This window comes from Amphiprion ocellaris, chromosome 10, assembly GCF_022539595.1.
Source record: "Amphiprion ocellaris isolate individual 3 ecotype Okinawa chromosome 10, ASM2253959v1, whole genome shotgun sequence".
NCBI lineage: Eukaryota > Metazoa > Chordata > Actinopteri > Pomacentridae > Amphiprion > Amphiprion ocellaris.
Window position 1 is genome coordinate 25,254,032 of NC_072775.1, and position 25,793 is coordinate 25,279,824.

The window sequence follows — 25,793 nt, forward strand, 5'->3', positions numbered from 1 at the left end:
TACATTTATTATGCATGATGCATAATTAGTGTGCGTGTGTATTTCAGCTTGGTAATGATACAAACCCCAGAAAATAAATTGACATTTTTTATTCAACAGCTCTTTGAGTGGAAAATCAAACTCACGTTGGCAGTGACAAAACATTTACCCACTTGTAACCAGTTTCACCAAATCTGTGCCGCTGATGTGACACGACACACTCATTTCACACGAACAAATCCGACAAAAACAAACAGTGGCGTGCAAACACGGGTGTCTAATCTGCAAATCTGACTGAAGTGTATTTACTGAGCTGATACACACAGCTTAAAATGCATTCTCCTAGTGTTGAGAACAAAACCAGATTGATGAAAACGTAATATGAAAGTATGTCAGATACACATGAAACTGTTTCTTGGTTAACACGCTATCTCTCACTCAAAGCAAATACAAAACGAGTCAAAAGGACAGCAGCTGAAATATGAAACCCAAAGAAAATGCAGCTCAATTAGCCCTTTACAACTCCTCCCCATTGACAAGTCAAATGTTATTTATTTACCTGCAATACAACTGAAACCAACCTCTGCTGGAATGGACTGCTTATACAGTAAATGCACTAGTTTTATCTCCCAAACACATAAGGTAACAGTCTTTCAACGTGTTTCATTCAGTCTGTCAGTTTGACTTCCTGCACATACCTCATGCATGTGGGAGATGTGATCCAGCCTATCAAATACAATCCACCACAACATAGTGCAGAAATAAATATTAAAAGAGCCACTATCATGGGCTGTCGCTTGTTGCTTAAGTGACGCTGATGTCTTGAGACAAACATCACTCGCACCGATAAGAATTTGAAGGAACCAGAGCCATTATCAGGTGTCTTATTCCTTGTACTCCAGAAATTGCTGCAATCTTTTCCGGTGTTCCGCAGAAATTTGAACAGCGCTGAAGATTAAACAAAAACACCAAGAGTTAGGATACCCGCAATGAGATTTCATTTTATTTAAATGATGTAGAACAGCTAGGATTTAGGATCGCAGGCAGTCTTACTTTAAGTGATCTCCAAAAGTGGTTGTAATCCTGTAGATGGCAGTCTTGAGCGTGGCCCTGAGAGCAAAGCGCAGTGTTTTATAAGTGGAATCGCCCATGCTGCTGGTCGACCTGACGGGCTTACTGGAGGCATGAGGTAGCTTGAAGTGTCGATCTACAGCCTGAAGGTGAGGAACACACAACTGCTGTTAGTGTGTGCACAATTTAAAGCAGTCCTTTTTGTTTTACCTACATCTATGCCATGGCGCAATGAGATCCTGTTGTATGTACCGTTGGCAACTGTCACTACAATATCAATATAATCCTGCATGTTTACTAAGCAAGGTGACTGAAATGATGCTTTGATGTCACAGCCTCTTTTCCTTACACAAGGAATTTTACCACCTTAAATAGAAAGGGCTCAAACTTCAACAATAAAAGTTTTATCAAAACACCACTGTTGCACAGACAGTCAAGTGCCTCGGAATCATTTGTTTGACAAGTTTTCAGTTCAAAATGTTTGAAAGACAATATAACAATAATACATTTCAAGAAAAAGACTCCAGTTACTGTTGTCTCAGCTGGGATATCTCAAAACCTTATACAAACCAACAGTGACAACCTGGCCAGACAACATGTAGACAGAGACTAGGGATCTGTCCACTGATGTACTGCTGGGTTATTTAATAAAGAAAATTCAACATCATTCAAACTAACATGGTCCAGACCAGGCTAACTGTGAGATTAAGTCTGAGATGTTTCACCAGAACAACACTGACCTGAGGATAAAGCCAAGATTTTACCAGTGACTCCCAATTCAATATATTATGACTTTGTTTCCCAGCATCAGTCAAAAAATTACAGTAAATCAATTTAAATATATATTTCACGATGATGAATGATAAATGAGGATGTGGACCAACGTACATGTTCAATTATATGGTAAATGATATCAAACATTTAGTGTTATGCTACATTGAAATAACCGCAATGGAATACTAATAGTTGCATTAATAGTTGCAACTGCAAAAAAATTAGCTACTTTCACCAGAAATGTAAAAATCTATGTGTATCTATGTTCCGGATAGTATTGGTGAATACATCAGTGTCAAAAACAGTACACTTAAATGTGGCTAGTTGTATGGCTTTTAGTGAGTTCGTAATGATTTATAAATACGGACCTAAGCTCATGTGACAATCTTTGTCATTTTTTTGTTAAATAAGCCATAAATACACATTTTTTTCTTTTTTGATCATTAGATGTTGGAATTCTTCTTCGTGTTTTTAATAGTAAACGCTGCTCAGAGGTCACAAACATCACTGCTTTCCCTGTATCACTACTATTTACCAAGGTAGATCCATTTAATCCATGGTCAGGCTCTCTGGCTACTTCAAAATACCACACACAATTATCTGTGTGAACATAAACTGACCTTTATTGAACTGCATGCCCACCATTTAACTCAAATACCATATCCCTGTATGAAAGTTTGTGTATCCAGTATAGGTCCAATAAACCCTGATAAAGTTACCTCCTGCAAGACCAGCATGCAGCTGAGAATGCTGGGTAATGTAGTCTGTACAACCCCAAATTGGTCTTCTGAGAATGAGGCTTGAACAAGGTAAGACAGCCCTGTACGGGATAAAATGAAAGAAAACAATGAACATGTTGGATTAAGAAGTTGCATTCAAATCAAATAGAAATAGTCTGCATCTTTTCCTACCTTCCAAAGCCCAGATATGAGCCTGACTGTCAGCAAAAAGAGCCTGACTGGAGGCTTCTGGAAGCTGCAAGACACAAAGTTAGCTAGTAGAAGATCTCTTTTTTATTGGAAAAAAATTAAAAAAAAACATTTACTGAAATCAGGAAGTTGTTAGTCAGACAGACTCCACTGAGACTACACTACAACATGCAGGTGTTACTACAAGAAGAGACTAACCAAACTAGGTTTTACATAGAAGTAGTGCAATGCAAGTACAACGTTTGGCTCCGATACACTTCTAATGTGACCAAAAAAACAAGATTTTCCAACACCTGATGTGCACAAATAACACTGGTTTTATAGGACTAAGCTACCGTTCAGGGCAAGTGTTACACGACTCCTTAATTCAAGCTTTTAAAGTAATTAGTAAGGCTCATTGTAACAGCTAGATGGATGGAAAAAAGCTACATTAGTAATGGCTATACCATTAGATGCCAAACCAGGAGTTAAATTAGTGATGGTGGCACATGAGCATGTTAGGTTTGTGAACTGAAAACCAAGTGAAAATCTACTTTATCACACAAAAGCATGCAGGAGCCTCTCAGTGTTTAGAAACTTCAGGGAGATAGCATGCACATCACACATCCTTACCTTGTTAAACAAATACATTATCAGCACCCGCTTTGCCAAGAAATTTTTAACCTAAATGGGACAATTAAGTATAGAGATGTTTTCACATTAAAACTAGGAATGACAATGAATACAAATAATGGCTTTTCACACTTAACCCATGGCTGTGTCCCTCATTTGAAGTGGATGTATACTCCAAACAGAACAAAGGCACTATAACGCAACTGTAACATGCTATATCCAGATGACACATATTTTTCTAGCCATTGTTGAGAACCTTCAATCTGAATTTCAGCTGCAGTTCTCTTGTATGTCATGTATGAGCTACACCGCCTTTCTGCTGCCAAAGCAGATATGAGTAGTGTGATTTTTGATAAGAAAATAGAAAGAGGAAGAGGAGAAAATAGGCCTCAATCCCTTTTCATACCTGACTGTTGGTTTTGGAAAACTACTGAAGTTGAATGAAGAAGATCACTGCATTTCACCTACTACTTCAGAGTTTCTAAATGTTAAGTGTGAAAAGTGTTATGTCAGAAGTACAATGCTGGGAAGGCTGCATTATAATTCTGCTTTATGACAAGGTTTTAGTACCTGTTCTTTTCTGTTCTGGAGGAACTGAGCCAAAAAACTTGGTTTGGAGGGTTCCGGCTTTGGACTAGGAACTGAGGCTGGGGATGGTGTGGGACTGCCGTTGACCTGTGAATCTGTAAGGAGACAGAGGCAATTTATTTATTAGCTGATGAGTTAAAAAATTATGCCTCAAAATGACTAAAATGAAACATTTATTTCTAGAGTTCTAAGATCAAACTTCATGGAATTTGTCACTTATTGGCATCATTTAAAGAGCAACTTACACATGCAGAATTTACCTGTTTTCAGTGATCTACCAGGAGCATGCTTTTTTTTGAGACACTAGGACTGATTTGTGACAACTTCATTTGACAAAACTTGTATGTTAGAGCTTCTGTGCGTACTAAAGGAGATGTTGCTTTTTTGGAATTCCACCTCACCTGTGGAGGTGGACCAGAGTTTTGGTGCTCTCCTCATGATGTGTGGGCTCTGCACTGTGCCATACCAGGGTGAGCACTGATCCACTGGAGCAGTGAGACGACGCAGTGCAGGAGAAGCAAAGGGGCTGTCCAGGTCAGGAGTGAACAGTGATGTCAAAGGACTTTGTGGGGTTCCAGCAACGGAGCGAGCAAAAACTGAAGCTGGGGTTTTCATCAAAAAAACAGGTCTTGGACTCATCAGGTCTTCTGTACCTGAGGTTACTTTTAGAATTTAAAAAACAAAGAAACATTTTAAATACACGATGAATAACTGATCCAAAAGTCTTTACCCACATCACCCACTTGTATACCTGATGTCTCAGATGAAGTCTTCCTTTCACTCCCACTAGACAGTGATTTGGCCCTGCCATTCGTCGCTACTGTATCATGATAGGCTACAAGTCGCTGAGTCAGATCAGTCAGCAGAGACAGACACTCTTTGCTGATGGCGTTCCAGTTATGAGGATGTCCTCCTGAGGAAGACATGAATGGAAATATAAATATTTACAGTTTTGTTTTAGGCTATGTAAAAGCACAAACTCTACCTGTGGCCTATCAAGATTTATTCTACATAACAAAAATCTCAAGTAGTACAAAGTACATTCTCTGTGTATAAAAAATAACAGACCTGGCTGACTCAGACTAAAGACTTCACAGCGTCGTGAGGGAGAATGTTGAGACAACAGAGCCAAGTCCTGCAGAGCTAGAAACTAAACATTGGGGAAAGATGAGTCATAACAAAATAGGCAATCAGTGCACATAAAAAAAAAATAGAAATAAAAAAAAAAATAAAACAACTCTGAAAGAAACTGCATCAAGTATTACTTACTTTTAATATCATTGGCTGCTTCTCAGTAAGAACTTTAGGAAGACACTGATGGGAATCTTCAGTAAAAGATGACTGCACAGGAAAACTGTACACCTGCAGAGGAAATATATTATTATTTATGTTTATTAACAGTATTTACGAGCATACCTTTAACTGTTTGCTAAAGAAATTTCCAAGGGATTACCATGAACTTTAGGATAATGTAGTTTGGTTTGCTGCTCTTCAGATCATTTCATTTCAAAGCATTGACAATATTGCCCCCTAGTGTACATAATTAAAAAGCAAACAGACGTTGCCTCTTTAGCTATGAACTGATCATAATAGAACAATAGATAATGGTCACCATGGTCAGCGCTACATAAAATTTGGGTGAAACAGGAATCCCCAGTATGCACAGTTGCTTTGTTCAAGCAAACGGGAAACCAGAATTTTTACAAGTTGAACGAAGCAAAAAGAAAATGTGGAAATTTCACTTCTGTATTATAGCACAGCAAGGTATTTGATATTAAAATATAAAAGGCTGTCTCAATGCTGTCTCAAGGCTGTCTCAATGCTGTCTTTTACAAATGCAAATACCTCAGTGACAAAAATCCTAAAGAGCAGCAGTGTGATGTTCCACGTGAGGAGAAGGAAAGTGGCACTGCTCCAGAGGTGATAGAGCAGAGAGAGGTCCAGCAGTCCAGCTATGCTGTCAAGAGGGTGGACAGAGCTGGAAGGCAAGATCAAACACAAACACATTTATTTAGAAGTCAGTCTAGCAATCGGTCATGCACAAAATGTTAACAACTGTGTTTCATGAATCATATATAATGTCCAAAATTAACCAACCTGTCCAAATGAAGATTCAGTGTCTTACAGATCCATGCTCTTGGAATGTATCCTGTTAATATTTAATTAACATATTTTGTATCACTTCTAGTCAGTTTGTGCAAAAAACAGGGCAAAAACAAGACAAAAACAAATGTCACATATAGTAATAACTAGTCTATTTGGAAGAAATTGTTCAGTGCTGTAAGTAGGTGTATGGGCTGTGCTACTAACATTTTATTCATGAAGAAAGGACACTTACCTAAAAATAAATACATAACAATGTAGTTCCTGACAGAGTAAAGTGCTTGAGTGGCACTGCACTTCACCACCAAAGGCAGGCATCTCTTGAAGCGAAGGTATTTGTATTGCTAGGAAAATGGTAATAAGTGAATATGAATAACAACAATCAACTCTAGGTATAATGCTGGTATTTTGGTTTTCTATACTTTAGTTTCCATTTTTAGGCTCAATAAATGTATTCAAGGTGGGTTCTGCACACAGTCTATGTAGTTAAGAGATACTAGGGGTCAAGAAACATGAATAGATGAACTTGGATTCATGTGGACAACGTTAATTTTTGGCTTTTGACAAAAGACCGTTAAGGCAAAATGTAAACTTCTTTTTAAATCAATTTTTGCACCTTCGTCAGTCAAGATAAATGAGTAAACTTATATCATGAACCTGAACAGTGTGGAAGGAGACATAGTTCATGTTGTAGATCACACCCAGCAGACTGTGAGAGAATCCAACAAAAGCTCCCGCCAGCAGAAGGATGAGATGATACTCATTCAGACACATCTGAGGGTGACTGTCAAGGTTCAAAACACATTTAGACAGTTAGACTATGGACGAAGCATGTAAAGTAGGGCTGCAACTAACAATGAATCATCTGAGCACGATACGTCATCAAAAGTGGAAATGAGCGTGCAATGCAACAGAAATCACTGTCCGAGCGGAGCGTGGAACACGGACGGACATCCGCACTGTATCGTGCATATATAGTATATGCATATATTATATGCATATATTATATATGCACGATACAGCGTGGACATCCGCGTTGTATCATGCATATGTAATACAAGTACGATGAAGCGCGGATGTCCGTTCCTGTTCAGCGCTCCGCTCGGACAGTGATTTCTGTTGCATTGCGCACTCACTTCCGCTTTTGATGACGTATCGTGCAGAGACGATTCATCATTAGTTGCAGTCCTAACGTAAAGTGCAACATGATGATTTGTGTGGTCGCCACTTACCCATCACTCTCTGTACACGGATAGCCGAGTGTCTCGTATCTTAAACCCATGGTGACAGCACAACACCAAGCCACGATTACTCCCATGAAGCAGTGGACAAGGGAGTTGATAAAATGCCGAGGGTGGAGCAGCTGACCCAAGAGTGCAATTTTCGAGCATGCAATCGTTGGAATGACTAAAGAGAAACATTCAAACAATCAAGTTACAATAAAAATTCAACATGTGGGCAAACTTCAATCATTTAAAAGGAAATGTAGGGAAGGGAATGCACAAGTATATATTCAACTATTTACTTAGAATGAATAGAAAATTGAACCATATTTAGCAATATACACATTGTACTAATTCCTATGGCCCATGCTGGAATTGAGCCTGAACAATTTGGAGAAAACTTTGATTTTTCTGATTGATATTGCGAATTGTTTATTGTTATACGTTTTTTAAAATCAAATTTCTGTTCAATATCTGCTGGAGGATGGCATGAATGTGTAAAACCACTGTCAACAGTTTAAACCCTGAGTCAGACTTGCTACATAGTGCACATCCTAAACTGCCGCCATCACGATTTAATAATTACATTGTTCAGCCGTGATCACACTAAAGCAACGCTGCAGTAATTGGCTGTATCTCTGGAAGTTAAATCATTGCAAAAAGGGAAATCAGTGTTTTTAATTATTTATCATAAGTAAAGAAAATGTTGATCATTACACTTTCATAAATGCAAAGAGTTCCTTGCTTTTCTATTTTATCCATCATAGCATCACAAACTAATGAACTTCAATGTTTGGATTTAATGAATGAGTATCTGAGTTTGTCATAATAAGCAATAACTAACAAGTGGAACCATTCTAAACCATTTATTACCTTCAAAATTTAAGAGAATAATTATGCAGTATTTAGTTCTGCATAAACAGCATTACATACTGAAGATATATTTTATGTCCCATCAGTTATTCTGTTTGCCAGCTGTACATCAACACTGAACTCATGACATTTATCTCTCTTTTTTAAAGTAAAAAAATATATAAATAAATTGAACATCCAAGTAACATGTCAACCACGCAAAAGCCTTCAAAAGCAAGTCATTTATAAATACCTACATTTGCAGTGTCCTGTCACTCACCTGTGTAATACTCCAAGTGCAAGAAACCGACAATGAGGATAACTCCACACAACAAGATGAAAGAAAAGATGCCGCTTGCACTTGTTAGTAGATACAGGCATTCTGGGGGTAGAATGAAGCCCACAGTTAGCTTAATGCACATCTTCACATCACTTGCAGTCAAATCTCAACTTGAACGTGACTGACCTGATATCGTCTGGATGGGATGGAGGAAACTGAACTTGCTGATGATCACAAAAACCAACGTGATCGGTGGCAACAACAGGACAGCCCAAGCAATGCTGGCTACAGCTCTCCAGCAAATTACCTGAATAGAGCAGTTAAAATTACATATATAATGACTACACAGTCAATTCACCTTTACAGTTGAACTGATTACCACTAATCTTTTTTAACCAAAACCAAGGGAAGTGCTCATATCACTCCTGTTTTAGCCTCTGTACACTGACTCCCAGTATATTATAGAGGAGATTTAAAAATGGTACAGTTTACTTTTAAGACCCTTCATGGCCCCTCTTCAAGCTACAATTTTCTGATCTTTTCGTACTGTGAGCACAGCTACGCACTTTAAGATCCTAAAGCAGAGGTCTTTGTCTGCTCCAGAGGCCTAGCTGAAAACTAGATCTGACAAAATACTTGCAGTCTGGTCCCTGAGACTAGCCAGAAGACATCAGGTCAGCTGAGTCAGTCATCTATTCTCTGCTTTTACCTGAACTGTGTTTTTCCTTTTAAATAATACATTTTCTTTTTTCGACACTATGTGGGTTTGTATATTCCAAACTGTATTTTTATCCGTCTTGTAAAACTTGATGATTTTACGACTTATATGTCCACTGTCTGCCTTGTGAAGGATTTTGGATTTATAAAAGTGCTCATAAATATATCAATGAGACAGACTAATCCAGATTAGAGTTTAAACAACAAATACTAGCTTGATGATTAAAGAAAAAGGATCCCACTTTATGATTGTGTGATTCTATGTAATACTAATCGACGAAGGATCATTCTTGCTGAGGTTTCGTCCTCATTTCCCTCTGTCTCTTGTGTATATAACGTTAAATGTAAAAACAATTTTGATAACGCAGATCTTTCGTTGCTTTTATTTTAATTCCGCTGCCGTTCATTTTATGTGAACAGTTGCTACTCACTTGTGTCTTTTCTTTACTTTCCATCCTGCCTTTTCTCGTTGTGTAAATACTTATATATATATGAATAAATAACACCTAAAAAGCCCGTCAGCTGTACCCACATAAGTTAGCGTAAACAGACGGTCTTTGGGTTAGCATGCTAGCATACGGAAACGTTTTTTGTCTTGTTTTTTTAAGAATAACGAACTAATTTCAAAACAAATAAGACTCACCTTGCGGATAAACCAACAGCTTTGCTCTGTGGAAACCATGTTGTTTGGATAAAAGAAAAGTCACTCGGTGACTCCAACGTCTCCGGCTGTCTCCTAAACTATTTACCCCTCGGTTTCTCACTGCGCGCCACATGCATTCAAAGGACCTCTGAAGGACCCCAACAAGAAGCTGTCCATTTTCCTGCCTGTTGCCAGTATGTCACAGTAGCCTGGGTTTACTATAAATGTACATATGCAATAAAAAATATGTATATGTATAAAGTATGTCTGGCCCATTTTAATAACTCACAAGCCACTGCTAAAAAGTATTTTTGCTTAACGGTTGACTTCAATGATCTTAATAGTTAGGTTACTTTTAAATTCTACAAATATCAACATTATCACAAGATCAAATTACACAAAGCACAAAGGCAAGCCATAGATCTGCTTAACGTTGTTTTGTTTGTGTCTCCTTTTACTCATCATCAGTAATTTACATATGTAATAAATATTAGTCCAGTAACAGTTTGCTATGTCTTTCCTTGTCAGTGCACAGTTATTGGCTGACGCTCAGTGAGTCAAGTCAGTTTTGAATTCCTTTAGTTTCATCATGCATGAAAGCTTTTTTGTCATGATGATAGCCATTTCCATAAGCTGGAAAACTGTGTTTATCCAAAACAGTCTTTTTGTCATTGTCCCGAGAAAATGGCTTGGTCTCAAAAGCATTGACTGGAAGCTTTTGAGATGAACTAATGGACATCTCAGTTTGAACTGCTTTATGCCCAAATGGTTTCTGTCCAGGTTTCTGGATAATTGCAGGGAGAGCTAACTGCTCCCTCTGGGTTTTCTTGTCTTCCCAGAGCTTTAGAAGACGGCGTTGATTATTTGTCATGTCCTTAAGATTTTGCTGTAATGACTGCACTTGATCCTCTAAAAGTGTTTTAGAGGTGACCGTATTTGCCAATTCTGATGTCAAGTCATCAATGGTCAGACTCAGTTTCCCAGCCTTCTCCACCAGAGAGGTGCACTCACGCTCCTTTTCATGCAGGTCATTGATTATGTCCTTGGTGGTCTTTCCATTGAACTTAGGGCTGCACTCAAGTCCAATTTCAGTACGCAGAGCCTTTACTTGTTTCCTCAGCTCCTTGTTGTCCATCGTCAAGGTCTTCAGTTTCTGTTTCAAAGCCTCAGTTGAACGCATTCTTGACTCATGCTGTCTGAGTTTCTCTCTGAGAACACTCTCTCTGTGCATGGCATCATCTCTATCCTTTCTACATTTTTCCAAAAGTTTCAATGTCTCAAATTTAGAAACCTTTTCACCTTTGCCATTGGAGGTGGCCATCATGGAAATGTGTCCAAGCAGCAAGAGGAAAAAAATTAAAAAAGCATTTCTGTTTAAAAAATAAATTTAAAAAAAAAGCTTTCTTACAGACAACTCAAATAGTCCTTGAGTGTGGTGTTGATAAATCCAGAAACATGCATATGCGTATGCATGTACAGCATGCCTGAGACTGAGGCAGGTGACATTCCTCTAACAGTGTTATCTGTTTGACGGGCAGCTCCTGTGTAACTCAAAGCTAGGGCTAGAATGACCATTAATTAGGGCGCCACCATCCCTTTGACACAGTTTCAAGTGACACAATTTTTTTTTCTATTTTGTTAATTAATGTAAAACCAGCACCCTTGTTAATCTGCAAAATAAAAAAAACACCGTCTTAACACAGGACTCTTGCATGTAATGTGCTGACCACACGCGGTGTGCATGCGTGTGGTCAGCTTCACATATATATGTAACATTTTCCACTGCAGGTGGCCTGTGCATCCAAACAGTCACACGGTAGATTCTATCAGTTTGCTCAACCACGCGACAGTTTAGATCGATGACTTGGAAAAACAGCAGCAGCTGCCAAATGTTCACTTTTAAAGTTAGATGCTCTCTTTAAAATGTTGAAGGTATACCTATTAGTTACAATCTCTCCCTTAAATATTTAAAATGTCCAACTGTTGAAATGGACTGGCAGCTTTTAATGCTGTGAGGAGCTGATAAAAAGAGTCACGTTGCCAACACGTGTGGGAGCTGGGGTGATTTAAGGTTGTACAGCATAAAAACTTCGAAGTTTAGTAAAATAAAAAAGAACAAAATTATTCCTATACAGTGCTTTAAGCTTTTATCTAATGAATCTCTTCAGTCACTGAACATTGTAATGGTTTTAGGTAGACATATTGTTTTTGCAAATGACAAACACTGGGGTCAAATAAAACTTATGCTAGTCAATTTTTGTTTTTTATAACTTTGCTTTTTGAGTCCGATGTGGATTTTAGTGATTGTTAAGGCAATGTAAGTGTTTTTAGTAAAAATACTAACAGCTTGAAATATGTTTACCTAAAGACATGAGCCAAATCAATCTCAAATGTACAGAACTGAGAATTTCTGAACTATATATTTAATGTAGGTAAAGGCCAGTTTGAAAACAATTTCATCATGAAGTTGAATTTGTAGGTCAAAAAGGGCTTTATGTAGACTGTAAATAGATCATCAGTACTTTCATACTTAATGAAAGAATTCATCAATACAAGTATATACCGCAATAACCAATTTTTATTTTTCTCCATGAAACAGTGACTGAGAATGGACTTAATAAATTCCATACATTTTAAGCAAATGCAGGTTGTCAAAAAAATAATAACAATAATAGTTACACAATCCTTTAAAAATGTAAGATGAGCCTTTGGCATTAACTCATGGCACTTATGGTTACATAGGAGGGAAACAGAACAGCTCTATGTATACATAAAAATTTTGAAATATCTTACAAACAACAATTACTGCTGTGCAGTTCATGCAGTAAATTTGGTACAAAGTATAGTAGCCAGCTCCCACTGTAAGTATACAAAAATGCATATGCAAAATGCCATTGATGCCACTACCATTAATGCACAGACTGGTCATCTACATATTTTTAACATAAGAGCTATAAAGTGTAAAACTACCAAACTAAAATTATGTGCTGTGTAATACAACACCCCATTTATCTTTAAGTAAGTTTAGAACCCATCCCATTAGAAATAACATACTTGGTACCAGTGTTCTTTTCAAGAGGTCATGCAGTTGAACCAATAACGTTTTTTCCACGGCAATACACACTGGGTTTTAAGGTGGTAAGCTGGAATGTCCAAGCGCAGGTGAAATCCAGACGTGCAATGACTTCATCCCCTCAGCAACCCGATTCTCTCTAATAGGGCAACAGGAGAACCTGCAATTTTTTTTAAAAAAGAATAACACTTGCTTTGGGAAGGAGAAATCATGTAGAGGAAGTCCGGTGTCAGATGTTCAGCTCTCGCAGGTCAAAACCACACACATGTGAGCCAGTGCTACTAAATTAGGTCAGCAATGTGGACTGACAATTTAAAGAGAAAAGTCTTTACTTTTGACACAACTGAGTGTGAATATAAACACAACCGTGAGAAAGTGTAAGGTGAAGAAATACAATTTACATACACTTAACAGTCAAAGTTTGGACACACCGTCTCATGCAACGGTTTTTATTTAATTATTTCATCTACTGTAGATTAATACTGAAGACATCAAACTATAAAAGAATACATATAGAATTATGTTGTAAACAAAAAGTGCTAATCTCCATAATTAATCTACAATGTAGAAAATAATACAAATAAACAAAAATCATTGAATGAGAAGGTGTGTCCAGACTTTTGACTGGTAGTGCACATCAGGTTGTTAGTGTACTTGTACAATGGCATCATGACTTAAAAAGCTTCTGTATCACTATCGTTTACCTTCAGACAATGCAAGGCTTTCAAGTCTAAGACGGTGCCTTGATCGCCTCATTTGCAGGAGAACTGTCATCTGGATGAGATTCTTCTGGTGTGCTAAAAAAATAAGTCTGAAAGACAAAACACAAAAAAGCAAGTTAAGTGTCAGAGAACCTGGCAAAGAAGCAATGACATTGCAAGGAGACTTGTTAACAGAAGCTACTACACAATCAAGGACTAAAGCCCGACTGTCTATGAATAAGTGCACAGCAAATGTTCCGTGTTACAGAAGCGAGAACAGCAATCCTGCAGTCCATCCATCTTGGTCACCCTTCAGACATGGGCTTACTTTGTAGACTAATTACATGAATGTCGCGAGACATATGATACCCTGCACACCTGTCAGTATTCACATTAAGAAGACACTAAGTGCCCATTCTCACACCAGTTAGCAAATGCGGTCACAGTTTCCATTGAGAAGAGTCTCCTTAGAGGGAATTAACTTGACACTATGAGGTACATCATTTCCCAGAAACACACAGGGAGAGACACGCAAAAATGTCCCTGTAACGTAGTGTAGTCTGTGATTGGCATAGACAGCCTGGGTCAAAGCTGGGCCACGCTGATACCACTGAGGACAAATGAGAGTGACTCAGTCATTGTTATCTACACCAAGATCGACAGGCAGCAGGAATCAATTGGGTTAGTGCAGACACAGTGTGCCAAAGTAGGACAATGAATGTTGTGTCTTATTTGCCCAAACAGATTTATTTTCCGTATCTCTCAAATTTTACATTAAGCAAAACCAGCATCAAAAGCAGGCCTGCATTTACCTTGCAACCAATAGCAAGCAGGATGTTGAGCAACACAATGCCTGACATGATTGCTATGATAACTTTGGGGTGGTCATCCCTGACTGCAGGCCAGAACGTCATCACCAGAACTGAGCCAGAGAGGCAGAGTGCCACCACAACAGAGCACCACCTCAGCCATTCAAACGGGAGAATCCATAGGACCTTGTTAAAAAAAAAACAAAAAAACAGAACATTGTAATATGCTCAAGATTTTGTGCAAATCATACAACTTATATTATCATTTTAAATGCTTTCATGATAAAAGATAAAATACATACTCACCGACTGTCAACAATTGCAAGACTGTACAGCAAATCACATTACATTGTGATGAGAGGTAACAATCTTTCAGATAAGACGTAATAATTCAATACTGCATTTGAAATAAACTGACAGAGTATACTGAAACATTCATGCTGCATTTAAAGAAAAATTTAAACAATTTCATGTTATGGTTTTTAAGCTGACATGATATCTCCTGTGGTATTGTTATTGTACATTGATGCCCATTACAGCTTATTGGTTTTCAATTCATAAATTCTATTTCAAAATGCCAAATAACATACATTTATGAAGCTGGATATTCTAAAAATGTAAAGACAAACTATAAAAGTATATTTTGTGACATGCATACACTGATCAGGCATAACATTATGACCATCTGTCTGATATTGTGTTGGTTTCCTTTATGCTGCTAAAACTTCTCTGACCCAGTGGGGCATGGACACAGGACCTTCTACCTTTCTGGGGATGTCCTGTGGCACCTGGATAGTGGCAGTGAATTCTGTGGGTCCTGTGTTTTGCAGGGTGGGACCTACCTAGATCAGGCTTATCCTGGCACATCCCACAGATGCTCAATAAGATTTGGATCTGGGGAGTGTGGAACCCTGGTGAACACCTTAGCTCTGTTGTGTTCCCTGAGCCACTCCTGAGCAGTTTTTGCGGTGTGTCGGGGTGAATGTCAGAACTCAACGTTTCCCAGCAGAACATTGCATGACAACAAGATGATCGATGTTATTCACTTCACCTGTCAGTGGTCACAATGTTGTGGCTGATTGGTGTAAAGTCAGTGTAAATGACTTCATGTTTTAGTGCTGCTATTTAACTATTGTTAAATAAAAAACTTTCAGGTCTTACCACCGCAGGTACATAAATCGAAAGGGAATATCCATAGACACAGACGATCTCCATAAAGGAGTAGGACACCAAATTCATGACCTTGTTGTTTCTCCATAGCAGCAAACCCCAGAGGGCAAGAGGCAGTAACCAAGCATAGCTGAAGATTGCTGTTGCTGCTATGGTCACTGGAAAACACAAGGAATTCAAAGCCAAAGAGTGAATTAGATGTTTTCCCCTAACACTGAATGTAAGCCAGTATCAAGGAATAATGGCACTTGCCTTTTCGAAATTCTGGGGTGTACCTATAGTTCGGTCTCCCTGAGTGCACCAAAAAGTTGGATATGTTTCCACTTATGGCAATGGCAAACACAAAAGTAATGCAAATCCAGAATGGTCCTGAAAAAACAAATATCAAGCATAATAAAGTCATTCTGTTTACCCAGAGTCTGTTTGGTAATTATGTCATTAAACTATATAGGAGCTAACCATAAAGATCAGGATTTCTACGAAGATAGACATGAATAAAGTTCTTTCCAGGCCATGGCATCATTGATCCAAATATTCTCTCCTTCACCTAAAAGAAATATCAGAAACCATTGCGTATGTTAAAAGCTGATATAAAGATAATCAAAGCAATATTTATTGGGAAGCACTCCTTCTTCCATTATAACTTGTGGTTAAAAAGTCAGTAAATAAGTTGTAAAAATATTACATGATGGGTCTCGATGTCAAAAAACTTTTGGTAGTACTCAAACGTCCAGAATGGGGCATTTTTCTTCTGTCCAGAGAGAAGCTTTAGTTGGAAGAGAAAGCATTTTTGAGAGAGCAAAATTATTCAAATGAGTACTTGATTATCCAAGTTGACAAAAGCTGAATATTTCTCAGTATGTACTAGTCTTCTGACCTCTGCCGTGTCGTCAGCGTCATGTGGGTCGTCGTTATCAGCATCTGGAGAGAAACCTGCTGCATTTCTTTGTTTCTGGGGCTCAGGACCGTCATCTTCAATGCTAATGGTAGTTGCATCTCTATGGATTTCCAACATATTGGCAGCTTCCTCAAATTCTGATTCAGTGCCATGGATGAATGAAAAAATATGAATCAAGCTCCAACATACGTGAGTTTAGAGACCACATAAAGACAAAAAAAAAACAACTTCATTTTCACAATATACAAGAGATGTGAAGAACCCTCACCCTGAAACTGAAATGGATCATTTGTCGCAGCCATCGACACGGATTCCCTCTTTAGTCTGTCTCTCGAGAATTTATGGGCAGGTTAATGTTGCACAAAGGCAACAATTTAACTTCGGAAAGCTGTAAAGAAAAGAACCATATATTTTTAAATCCTCCCCTTCCATGTATGTTGATTTAACATGCAGTAAGCGACGAGAAATACAGGAGACAACGTTATGAGTTAGCTAACTTAGCTACCAAGTTCTTACTTATCATCAACTACTGAGATATTAACTAACATAGCAAAAACAACAAGAGTATGGGGTCACGTTTAAAAATCAAGTGCATATCGTTAGTTATTCTCTTTGAATAATGTCTGCTTACCAAATTATCTCCCTACAAAGTTCACTACTACCAGCTACGTTACTGTCTGCAGCAGGACATCCCAGCCATGTAAACAAGACGAAAATATTTTCAAAATAAGGGTTTGATTTTTTAACTGACGCTGTCAAGAGAGACTACTTATGATATTTGGAAAAGCTTTTAACGTGAAATTAATACAGCATAGGATCACTTTTTGTACACAGGGATCTTAAAACAACCCAGCAAATAGGGGCCATCAGGAAACCCTCAGAGAATGTTTCCTTAAGGTTCTCTGAAAGTTACTGTTTGCTGAGCCTTCAGGTTCGCTGAGGCATCTATCGTTACTGGGCTTTTACTTTGAAGTTGGCAAGCTAAGACCGCAACCAGACGTTTAGCTGCAAGTTTCCGAAATACTTGTACAAGCTGCCGATATTCTTGCTAAAAATACCCGAAAGAAATTGTAGTAAAATGTGGAGTATGATGAGAATACATATCGGATAATAAACAAGCCCGAATTAATACTTTGGGGATCGTTTTAAACGAGGTCTAAGTTCAGTTAACGAGCCTATTCATGAGCTAGCTAGTTAGCTATTTGGAGTTTCCGATATGCCTGAGACGTTACCGGTTAGCTAGCTACAAGTGTAGTTGAGTTGGAAGTTTTCGTTCTTTTCACGGGAAAATGAGCGACCTTTCTTTGGACAATAGCACCATTTATGTCCGAGAAAGAGGCAACCTTCGTCGTGTCAGTGACATAGTCCTAGCACAACCAAAGGCGCTGTCGTCGTGCAGAAGGACGGATCCGTTTGTGCTGAGAAAAGAGCACTTTATATTCAACTACAATGAAGAGGGAAGTCTGAGATACTCCACAAAATCTCTCTTTGACATCACTCTGTTGTTCGTAGCCGACAACATTCACCATGTGGACTCTTTGGTCGGCTTCCCTGAGCAAATAGGTAATAGGCTTTTTGTGGCAGCAGAGGAGAATCGTGTATTTTTAAACCCAGACACTTCTTCAAAAGCCCTGCAGTTATTCAGTGATGCCTATGGAGAGATAGTGCTTGGATCACTATGTCTTCGGAATAAGTAAGTTATGCTACTACCACAGCTGTCACCTTCTCTGGTATCTTTGCCAGAAGCAGCAACATTTCTTGTTCCTCTTTATTTTTGGAGGTTTCCACTCCTGCAAGAGAGGATGGATGCAATTAAAACTTTTCATAGCTTGAAGTCTCTGGATTTGTTTGGCTGCAAACTGGGCGACAACCATGAGCTATTCCAGCATTTAACATCCACCTCATTGGCAAGGTAATGGTCTTCTTGTCCTAACGATGAGATAAGGAGAATTTACAAAAAGCTGTAACTAACACTTCTGCCTTTCTCTTTTAGCAGCCTGATTGAGCTTTTCATTGGTGGTAACAGTCTGTCAGATGCTGGCTTGCAAAGATTGACTGCACCTATCCGGATGATGCGGAAGGGATTAGACTGTCTTCAGCTCTTGGATCTTTCATGTTAGTTACCAAAATATTAGTTACTTAAATATGGTAGTGGTGGCACAGTTCCCACATCTAGATTGAAAACATTCACGTGTGGTATGGGATTGTTGATGAGTGATTGTCTTTCTTATGCAGACAACCCTATCTCAGAGGCAGCACTCAGATACCTCACATGCTTCCCAAAACTTGTAAAACTTGATCTGTCTGGAACCAGTTTGAAGGTGAGGCAACAATGTTTGTGTGCTGTATCCTATTGTTGTCCTGACATCTAAATGTAATTTCTACCTGAAGCTTGAAACAGGGTTGAAGACAGCCATGTTGAAGCTGTTGGGGCTAATTTATTCTGAGAAACCACTGGACAGCTTTGATCATTCAAGATGTAAAACAGAAGGTTGGGCAGAGCAGGTAAATATTTTTATTTGCTGATGGAAGTTAACACATTTTCTTCAAAGTAGGCAGTATCAAAAAATTATGTTTGCTGTGTTTTCAGGTTGTAAATCAATGGGAAACAAGTGGCTCTCAAATGACAAAACAGAGGAAAATTGAAGAATCAAGAACATTGGCACTTCGCTTTTGTACGTTCATCAGAGTAACATTCTAAATATTTATTTTTTTACATGACGGCTACATATTTCCATAAATAATATTAATTTTATGTGTGTTTTCTGTAGTTGGCAGGCAGAAGTTTGTCAGAGAAGTACTGAAAGCAGTACCTTTGATTCATGAGCGCATGGAAGAAGCAGACAATGGGAAACTGCATTTCTACAGACCATCAAACAATCAGACAGCAGAGAAAGAGATTCCGTCCATGACAAATCATCAAGTGAAGACTCCCTGCCATATCAAAAAGAGAAAGCATCAGCCAGAAAAGCATGACACTTTACATCACAGCCCACCTGCAAAACAACCATGCTCATCAGCTCTTACTGCAGAAGACATTGACTTGTTGAACAGCTATTAAGGCCTGCAGCCAAGTCATGCTCCACAAAGGTTAAAAAGCAGCATGAGCAATTAGCCTCAAATGAACCATAGCCATTTCCAAGATAATGTGAGCTGCAAAAACTGTTTATTAGCTTCAGGTAGTAAAGTTGATATATTTTTATAAATAAAGTTTTGAATTTTACATTTATCTAATTTCCTTGCTGGTCATTTCGTAAACCAGTTTAAACCAGTTTTACACTGATGTCATTAAAAATGTAGCTGTATCTATTTTGGGGCCCTGCATTAAATTCTGTTCATATGCTTCCTTGTCAAAAACCTGGTGTCATCACTACAACTCCACTGCTGACTGAATCTGGTGTGTTTGCAGTTAATGTAACCACACCCTTCAAAAACACATGATGAATAGGCTGCAGATGTCTGGTAAGATCACTTCTTTCTAAATCCACAACCCTATCTTTTTATTTATGTTTTATTTTTTTCCATTTTCAAACTTGGGGCTTCATCCCCAGCTGATGCTGCTTCAAGTTACATCACTTGAGGCAACTTACGACACCTTTGTCGATAGCAATAAAAGGCTTTGTACAGCTGTCTTCACATAAATGCACTAGTACTTCACATACCTGTAAACAGACCTTTGATGTGTAAGATCTGTGCAGTTCCAGTTAAAATCTAATTACCACACAGCAAACCTTGAGGCTAAGTCATATTCCAACATACAGAAACAGTACATGTAGCACCATGTAGACCAACAGGCCTCAGTGGCTGCGCATCTTATACAGAACCCACCTCACTTGTGAATACTAATTTCCTAACACTGCACACACAAACATTAATACAATTCACAACCTCATTACAGACATCACAGTGATAAAACAGGCGTCCTGTCATCACATACACTCACTGGCCACTTTATTAGGTACACCTTGCTACACCTGCGACCTGTCTTAATTCTTTGTGACATATTTTCAACAGGTGTTGGAAACATTCCTCCAACATTTTGGTCCATGTTGACATGATAGCATCATGCAGTTGCTGTAGATTTGTCAGCTGCACATCCATGATGCCAATCTCTGGCTGCACCACATCCCAAAGGTGCTCTATTGGATTGATATCTGGTGACTGTGGAGGCCATTGGAGTACAGTGAACTCATTGTCATGTTCAAGAAACCTGTGATTTGAGATGATTTGAGCTTTGTGACATGGTACATTGTTCTGCTGGAAGTAGTCATCAGAAGATGGTACACTGTGGTCATAAAGGCATGGACATGATGAGCAACAGTAATCAGGTAGGCTGTGGTAATTAAACTGCTCAATTGGTACTAAGGGACCCAAAGAGTGCCAAATATCCCCCAGACCATTACACCACCACTCTCCTGAACCGTTGATACTAGGCAGGATGAATCCTGCTTTATGTTGTTTATGACAAATTCTGACCGTCTGAATGTCACAGCTGGAATCGAGAGTCATCAGACCAGGCAACGTTTTTTCAATCTTCTATTGTCCAATTTTGGTGAGCCTGTGTGAATTGTAGCCTCAGTTTCCTGTTCTCAGCTGACAGGAGTGGCACCTGCTGTAGCCCATCTTCTTCAAGGTTGGATGTGTTGTCCTTCAGAGATGGTATTCTGCATTCCTTGGTTGTAACGAGTGGTGATTTGAGTTACTGTTGCCTTTCTATCATCTCCAACCAGTCTGCCCATTCTCCTCTGACCTCTCACATCAACAGGACATTTTCATCCACACAACTGCTGCTCACTGGATATTTTGTTTTTCGGACCATTCTCTGTAAACCCTACAGATGATTGTGTGTGGAAAAACCCAGTAGATCAACCGTGCCACGTTCAAAGTCACTTGAATCAACTTTCTTCCCCATTCTGATGCTCGGTTTGAACTTTACCAAATTGTCTTGACCATGTCTACATGCCTAAATGCATTGAGCTGTGGCCATGGGATTGGCTGATTAGCTATTTGTGTTAACAAGCAGTTTGAACAAGTGTACCTAATAAAGTGGCCAGTGAGTGTAGAAGTGCTACTCTTTTCAGTCTAGAATAAATAATTGGAGTCAGTCAGAAAAATGGGACTAATTTAACAATAAATGACCACAACTGATTTGAATTTCCAACAGAACATATTCAAAGGTAGCACTGTCCCCACCGCAGCATTGTGCTCAAAATGCAAATATACTAACTACAGTGTAATGTGAATAACTATCACACTGTACTATAGCTTGAACTTACCTGTGTACATGGTAACACTGAGCAATTGTCCTACAAATCCGCCCCCTTTAAAATTGTTGCACTGGCTATTTTAATACTTGTTTTTTTCTACAGCTGCATTCTTGTGTCCAAACATTTTTTTTGGTTTACGGTAGACCCCAAAGTTTAAAAAAAAAAAAAAAAAAAAAAAATACACTCAATACCAACAGCTTTACTCTTATATTTAATTCTGATTCATCATGAGAACAGACAACAGTGAAGCAGGAAAGACTTCAGTATGTACCGTCACTATCAAGTAAGATTAAGAGCATATAATTTTATTGTAAAATTCAACATCACCGCAGTAGAAACATGAAAACAAACGGGGTGAGTCCGCAATGTCGGCACAGTCTATTTTACCAAAAGTTGAGGGTTTGGGTGAAACCTCTATCACTTCAAGTCACAAAAGAGTTCATTTACACAATCCATAAAATAAGCACACCAACAGAAAGCTAATGCACACATCAAAATTGCAAGGAAAATCCCGAAACCTATTTGACTTGTACTGTCATTTCTATATTATAATGCCTCAATCACACCATTATACAGAAAAAAACTTTCTATCACTCCAATTTTAAAAGCTTTAAATGGAGAGGAGACATTATATCATCCAATACAAAATGTTCTGCAAGTAGTTACCCCTGTTAAGACCACAAGCAGCAGAGGTCTTCCAATAAAAATCAAACGCAGACTATTCATAAAGGAGGATGTCCCTTCTGTTATACAGCTTGTGGCTTCTCCTAGATGTCAGATTGGCCCAGGTTCACTTTGGAAGGGAGCGGTCCGGCCTCTTCTTCTGGCCCTTTGGAGGTGATGATCAGCAGGGAAGATGCTGGATATGGAGTCAGTTTCTGTTTATCAGTGTACTCCCTATCGCCATAGATGCTCAGTTTCTGCAAAAAAAAAAAAAGGGGGGGGGGGGAAATATATGAAAAACTGTTTTTGATGCATTTAAGTTAATCTGTATAAAAACCAAGATGTAAAAATGACTCTCCAGAACATCACTGCCTCCGGTTAGTTTGTTATTTTTAATATAGATTTAACAGACAAGCTGTATTGTATTACTAAGTCAGCTTTAGAGGTGCTAGTAGGCCAACTGGTAGCTGCAGCTTCCTGATTATTGATCACATGTAAAAGTAGCCTTGATTTTTTTTCATCTAACTCAGCAATAAAACAGGTTATCCATTTACCCCACTTCCAGTCTTTATCAAAGCTATCTTACCCAGCTGCTTGTTCTAAGCATTTTCTGGTATTTCTGACAATTTAATAAACAAAAATATCCAATATGCTTAAGTACTCAAAATACTAATTACCATAACTGGCTAAAATATATATGGATTTTTTTTTTATTATTTTACATTCTTAACATTTTACTGCTGGTAAGTCTGTTTTGGTGCAGGCTAAAAACTCTTCGAAAATTTTCTATGCAGGAGACAGTAGCATTTTTCTAAAAATGTAGAGCTATTCTTTGAGGTTTTTCAGGTAACACACATTACAAACAAAAAAGCAACCAAGTATAGTGAGGACAAAATAGAACTACAGTACCCAGAAATTACACATAACAAACATACCTAGATTCAACTTGTATCTGAACAAAAGTGCCATGACTTTCTAAAAAAAATGACAGCACAGTACGCACCTCAGCGGGTACATACTGGTCTACAGCTGTTGCCACAGTGGCACAGCAGATCCAGATCAGGACCAACACAGACAGGATCAGAGTTGTAGTTAGAATCCAACCTGGCAGCCAAGGGTTCCTAAAGAGAGAAGAGCAAATATTAAGCTTGTGTGGCTCCCCAGGGGCTAGATCCTTAGTGCTGTTAACGCCATCTTCTACTAAGACAAGCAACTGAACATCCCTGATAATGTGGACAAAAATGCACAAACCAACCTTGAGAGACAGCTGAAGAGGTTGTATTCATCGTCATAGCTGCGGTCTCCAGTCATATCTCTGTCCCTCTCCTGGATTAAAGTGCGATGGTATTCTTTGTAAACTGGGCTGCTCAGCATGGGGACTTTAAAATTAGAAATAAAAGTTGTTAGGCATGTAAACACATTTCACCTCCTAATTGCCATTGCTGTGTTACGGATCATGGATTGCATTTCAAACACAGCCTAGATGTAGGCATTTTTAGACCGCTTACTCTGAAGGATAAGGCAGATATTATTCAACATTTTTTGTTGTAGTATATAAACTCCACTTGAAAAAGCCAAAACTAACAATATATTAGTTTGTCTCTCACTACTTTCTACTGCACTACATTATAATGCTTCATCAAAAATGCCAGTAATTCACACTTATTTCACAATGTAACCAACAGCCATACAAACATGACAAATGACAGCATTTTAACATCTCTTAAGTTCTCTGACTGTATTCTGTACACTATGATTTCAGTTGTTTTTCAACAAGACAATGAACATCTCTGAGTATCAGGTACTGACAATACAGGCAATACTTAAAAGGCTAATTCATTGTTGGTTCTTGTTTTCTTCATGACAAAACAATAAAGTAGAGAACATCACCACCTTTATCCTTTAAGTAGAATTTAACAAAACTGAAAGGAGGGCTTACAGCTCTTCTCTGGCTCCTCTTTATCTCCTCTCTCCAGTTCAAGCTGGGTGAAAAACTTGACTTGTGGTTCACTCTGTTAAACAGATGACAGAATTATTGGGTTTGAAACGGTGTTCTCCACTGCATTTGCACAATCAGAGGATGAGCTGTGCTGCTTGTATACAGAATGTTGGATTAGATCACCTCATTTTCCTGTAGTCAATACTGTACCTGGAAAATGACAACTTTTCCATCATCAGCCTGGAGGTAGAATGTCCACGTGGAAGTGATAAAGCTGTGGGCCTGACTCATTACATCTTCCCAAAATCCTCTGACCAGAGTCAGGGGATACAGCAGGTGAATCCTGGGCATCATGACCTCCAACTGAAAAATAATATAGAGAATACTAAGCACCCTGTTTTTTTTTTAAAAAAAATTGTATCATGTCTATATTGAGCACTGAGTGACTGTTGCATACTTTTACCTGCTCAATTCGCTGCTCAGCAAATGGAAGTTGATTCTGACAACCCAGGTTGCATGCATACTGTTCATCTGACTGAGTGTAGGCTTCGCGACAGGCTGCAGAAATGTAGAGGTGGTAATAAGCAACAGATGGTAAAACTGGATTATAGACATGAGGAAAGGAGGTTTTTACTGCAACCCTGCTTATTGTGTAACTGGGTGTGTTAGCTTAGGGCTGACTATAAGCATTGACTATTCTTTACTGCTGTATTGCAAGTATTTACACAGGAATATTTCCCCAGTGAGATATCAATAAAGTTTATCTTAAAAAGCATCATCCTAGAGACTTCGACTCAGTAAAAAATAAATAAATTAATTAAACAGGTCAAAGGCTCAGTGTATAGCTTACTTGATTCACACTCAGATTTAGTCTGATTCAAATCTTCACTGTCACGAACAAACTGACAAATGGAGAACAGACGACAGCCTCTCTGACAGGCATAGAGTTCCTCCTCCTGTAAAACAAACCAGAGGACCAGTTGAATGCCTCGACAAACAACGGCATCCGTGAGGGTGACGCACTTTCGACTTTAACATAAGTCACAAACAATACTTCCACTAAACAACGCGTGTTGTAACAGAGTTTGGTACACAGGCCCACCTTTGCTTCGCTAACTTACTAAACGTTAGCTAACGCTAGCAGAAATTACTTTCCCCAGCAAGATATGCACTCACCCGCGGATACGTGTGCAAACTGTATGTCATTTCACAGGACTTATGACAGGAGACTGTGCTCCCCAAAACGCTGTCGAACACATCTGAAGATGCTGAGGCGTAAGCAAGCAGGACGGAGAGTCCCAACATACAGGAAAAAGAGGAAAGACTCCCCATTTTGTTCGTGAAAACCTAAACAATCAACACGCTCCTCTTCCTTGTCCTCCTTAATCTGCTTGCTTTCTCGCGAGAACTGGTAACATCGCGGGAGAATTCCCTTTAATATTTTGCTATGTTCAAGTACTCCTTACCTAATCATCCAACTTTTAGGAAACTGACAACATAGT

At 38.7% G+C, this 25,793-nt stretch overlaps 5 protein-coding genes across 7 annotated transcripts; 1 reads left to right on the top strand and 4 right to left on the bottom strand.

Moving 5' to 3' along the window:
• Window positions 1-74: 74 nt before the first annotated feature.
• On the bottom strand, window positions 75-9,961 carry ndc1 (NDC1 transmembrane nucleoporin). 2 transcript variants are annotated; one of them, XM_023288216.3, is made up of 18 exons: window positions 9,772-9,961; window positions 8,598-8,718; window positions 8,412-8,513; window positions 7,289-7,463; window positions 6,714-6,840; window positions 6,292-6,400; window positions 6,051-6,102; window positions 5,799-5,931; window positions 5,223-5,315; window positions 5,022-5,103; window positions 4,705-4,866; window positions 4,355-4,615; window positions 3,936-4,048; window positions 3,366-3,416; window positions 2,736-2,799; window positions 2,544-2,644; window positions 1,033-1,193; window positions 75-927 (listed from the first exon to the last, which is right to left on the bottom strand). In XM_023288216.3, exons 1-18 carry the CDS (start codon window positions 9,808-9,810, stop codon window positions 864-866), a joined length of 2,010 nt encoding a protein of 669 aa, XP_023143984.1. In that variant the 5' UTR covers window positions 9,811-9,961; the 3' UTR covers window positions 75-863. The 2 variants fall into 2 exon arrangements, with proteins under 2 accessions (XP_023143984.1, XP_023143985.1); XM_023288217.3 differs by lacking the exon at window positions 3,366-3,416.
• Window positions 9,962-10,318: 357 nt separating this feature from the next.
• zgc:113691 (uncharacterized protein LOC503529 homolog) lies at window positions 10,319-11,490 on the bottom strand. The gene has a single exon (XM_023288212.3). It carries the CDS (start codon window positions 11,093-11,095, stop codon window positions 10,334-10,336), a length of 762 nt encoding a protein of 253 aa, XP_023143980.2. The 5' UTR covers window positions 11,096-11,490; the 3' UTR covers window positions 10,319-10,333.
• An 841-nt stretch (window positions 11,491-12,331) lies between these two features.
• yipf1 (Yip1 domain family, member 1) lies at window positions 12,332-17,155 on the bottom strand. The gene is made up of 10 exons (XM_023288218.3): window positions 17,054-17,155; window positions 16,691-16,810; window positions 16,402-16,559; window positions 16,210-16,290; window positions 15,984-16,071; window positions 15,777-15,893; window positions 15,516-15,682; window positions 14,358-14,540; window positions 13,549-13,655; window positions 12,332-13,004 (listed from the first exon to the last, which is right to left on the bottom strand). Exons 2-9 carry the CDS (start codon window positions 16,722-16,724, stop codon window positions 13,575-13,577), a joined length of 909 nt encoding a protein of 302 aa, XP_023143986.1. The 5' UTR covers window positions 16,725-16,810; window positions 17,054-17,155; the 3' UTR covers window positions 12,332-13,004; window positions 13,549-13,574.
• Window positions 17,156-17,383: 228 nt separating this feature from the next.
• lrrc42 (leucine rich repeat containing 42) lies at window positions 17,384-19,765 on the top strand. Of its 2 annotated transcripts, none has more exons than XM_023288220.3 (7): window positions 17,384-18,115; window positions 18,203-18,334; window positions 18,419-18,537; window positions 18,658-18,743; window positions 18,814-18,927; window positions 19,013-19,097; window positions 19,194-19,765. In XM_023288220.3, the coding sequence occupies exons 1-7, from the start codon at window positions 17,712-17,714 to the stop codon at window positions 19,481-19,483; spliced, it is 1,230 nt and encodes a 409-aa protein (XP_023143988.1). In that variant the 5' UTR covers window positions 17,384-17,711; the 3' UTR covers window positions 19,484-19,765. The 2 variants fall into 2 exon arrangements, with proteins under 2 accessions (XP_023143988.1, XP_054870542.1); XM_055014567.1 differs by having other exon boundaries at window positions 17,385-18,115; window positions 18,416-18,537.
• A 2,122-nt stretch (window positions 19,766-21,887) lies between these two features.
• On the bottom strand, window positions 21,888-25,690 carry tmem59 (transmembrane protein 59). The gene is made up of 8 exons (XM_023288214.3): window positions 25,468-25,690; window positions 25,142-25,247; window positions 24,755-24,849; window positions 24,502-24,654; window positions 24,292-24,364; window positions 23,608-23,731; window positions 23,356-23,473; window positions 21,888-22,609 (listed from the first exon to the last, which is right to left on the bottom strand). The coding sequence occupies exons 1-8, from the start codon at window positions 25,621-25,623 to the stop codon at window positions 22,457-22,459; spliced, it is 978 nt and encodes a 325-aa protein (XP_023143982.1). The 5' UTR covers window positions 25,624-25,690; the 3' UTR covers window positions 21,888-22,456.
• Between the last annotated feature and the right edge of the window lie 103 nt (window positions 25,691-25,793).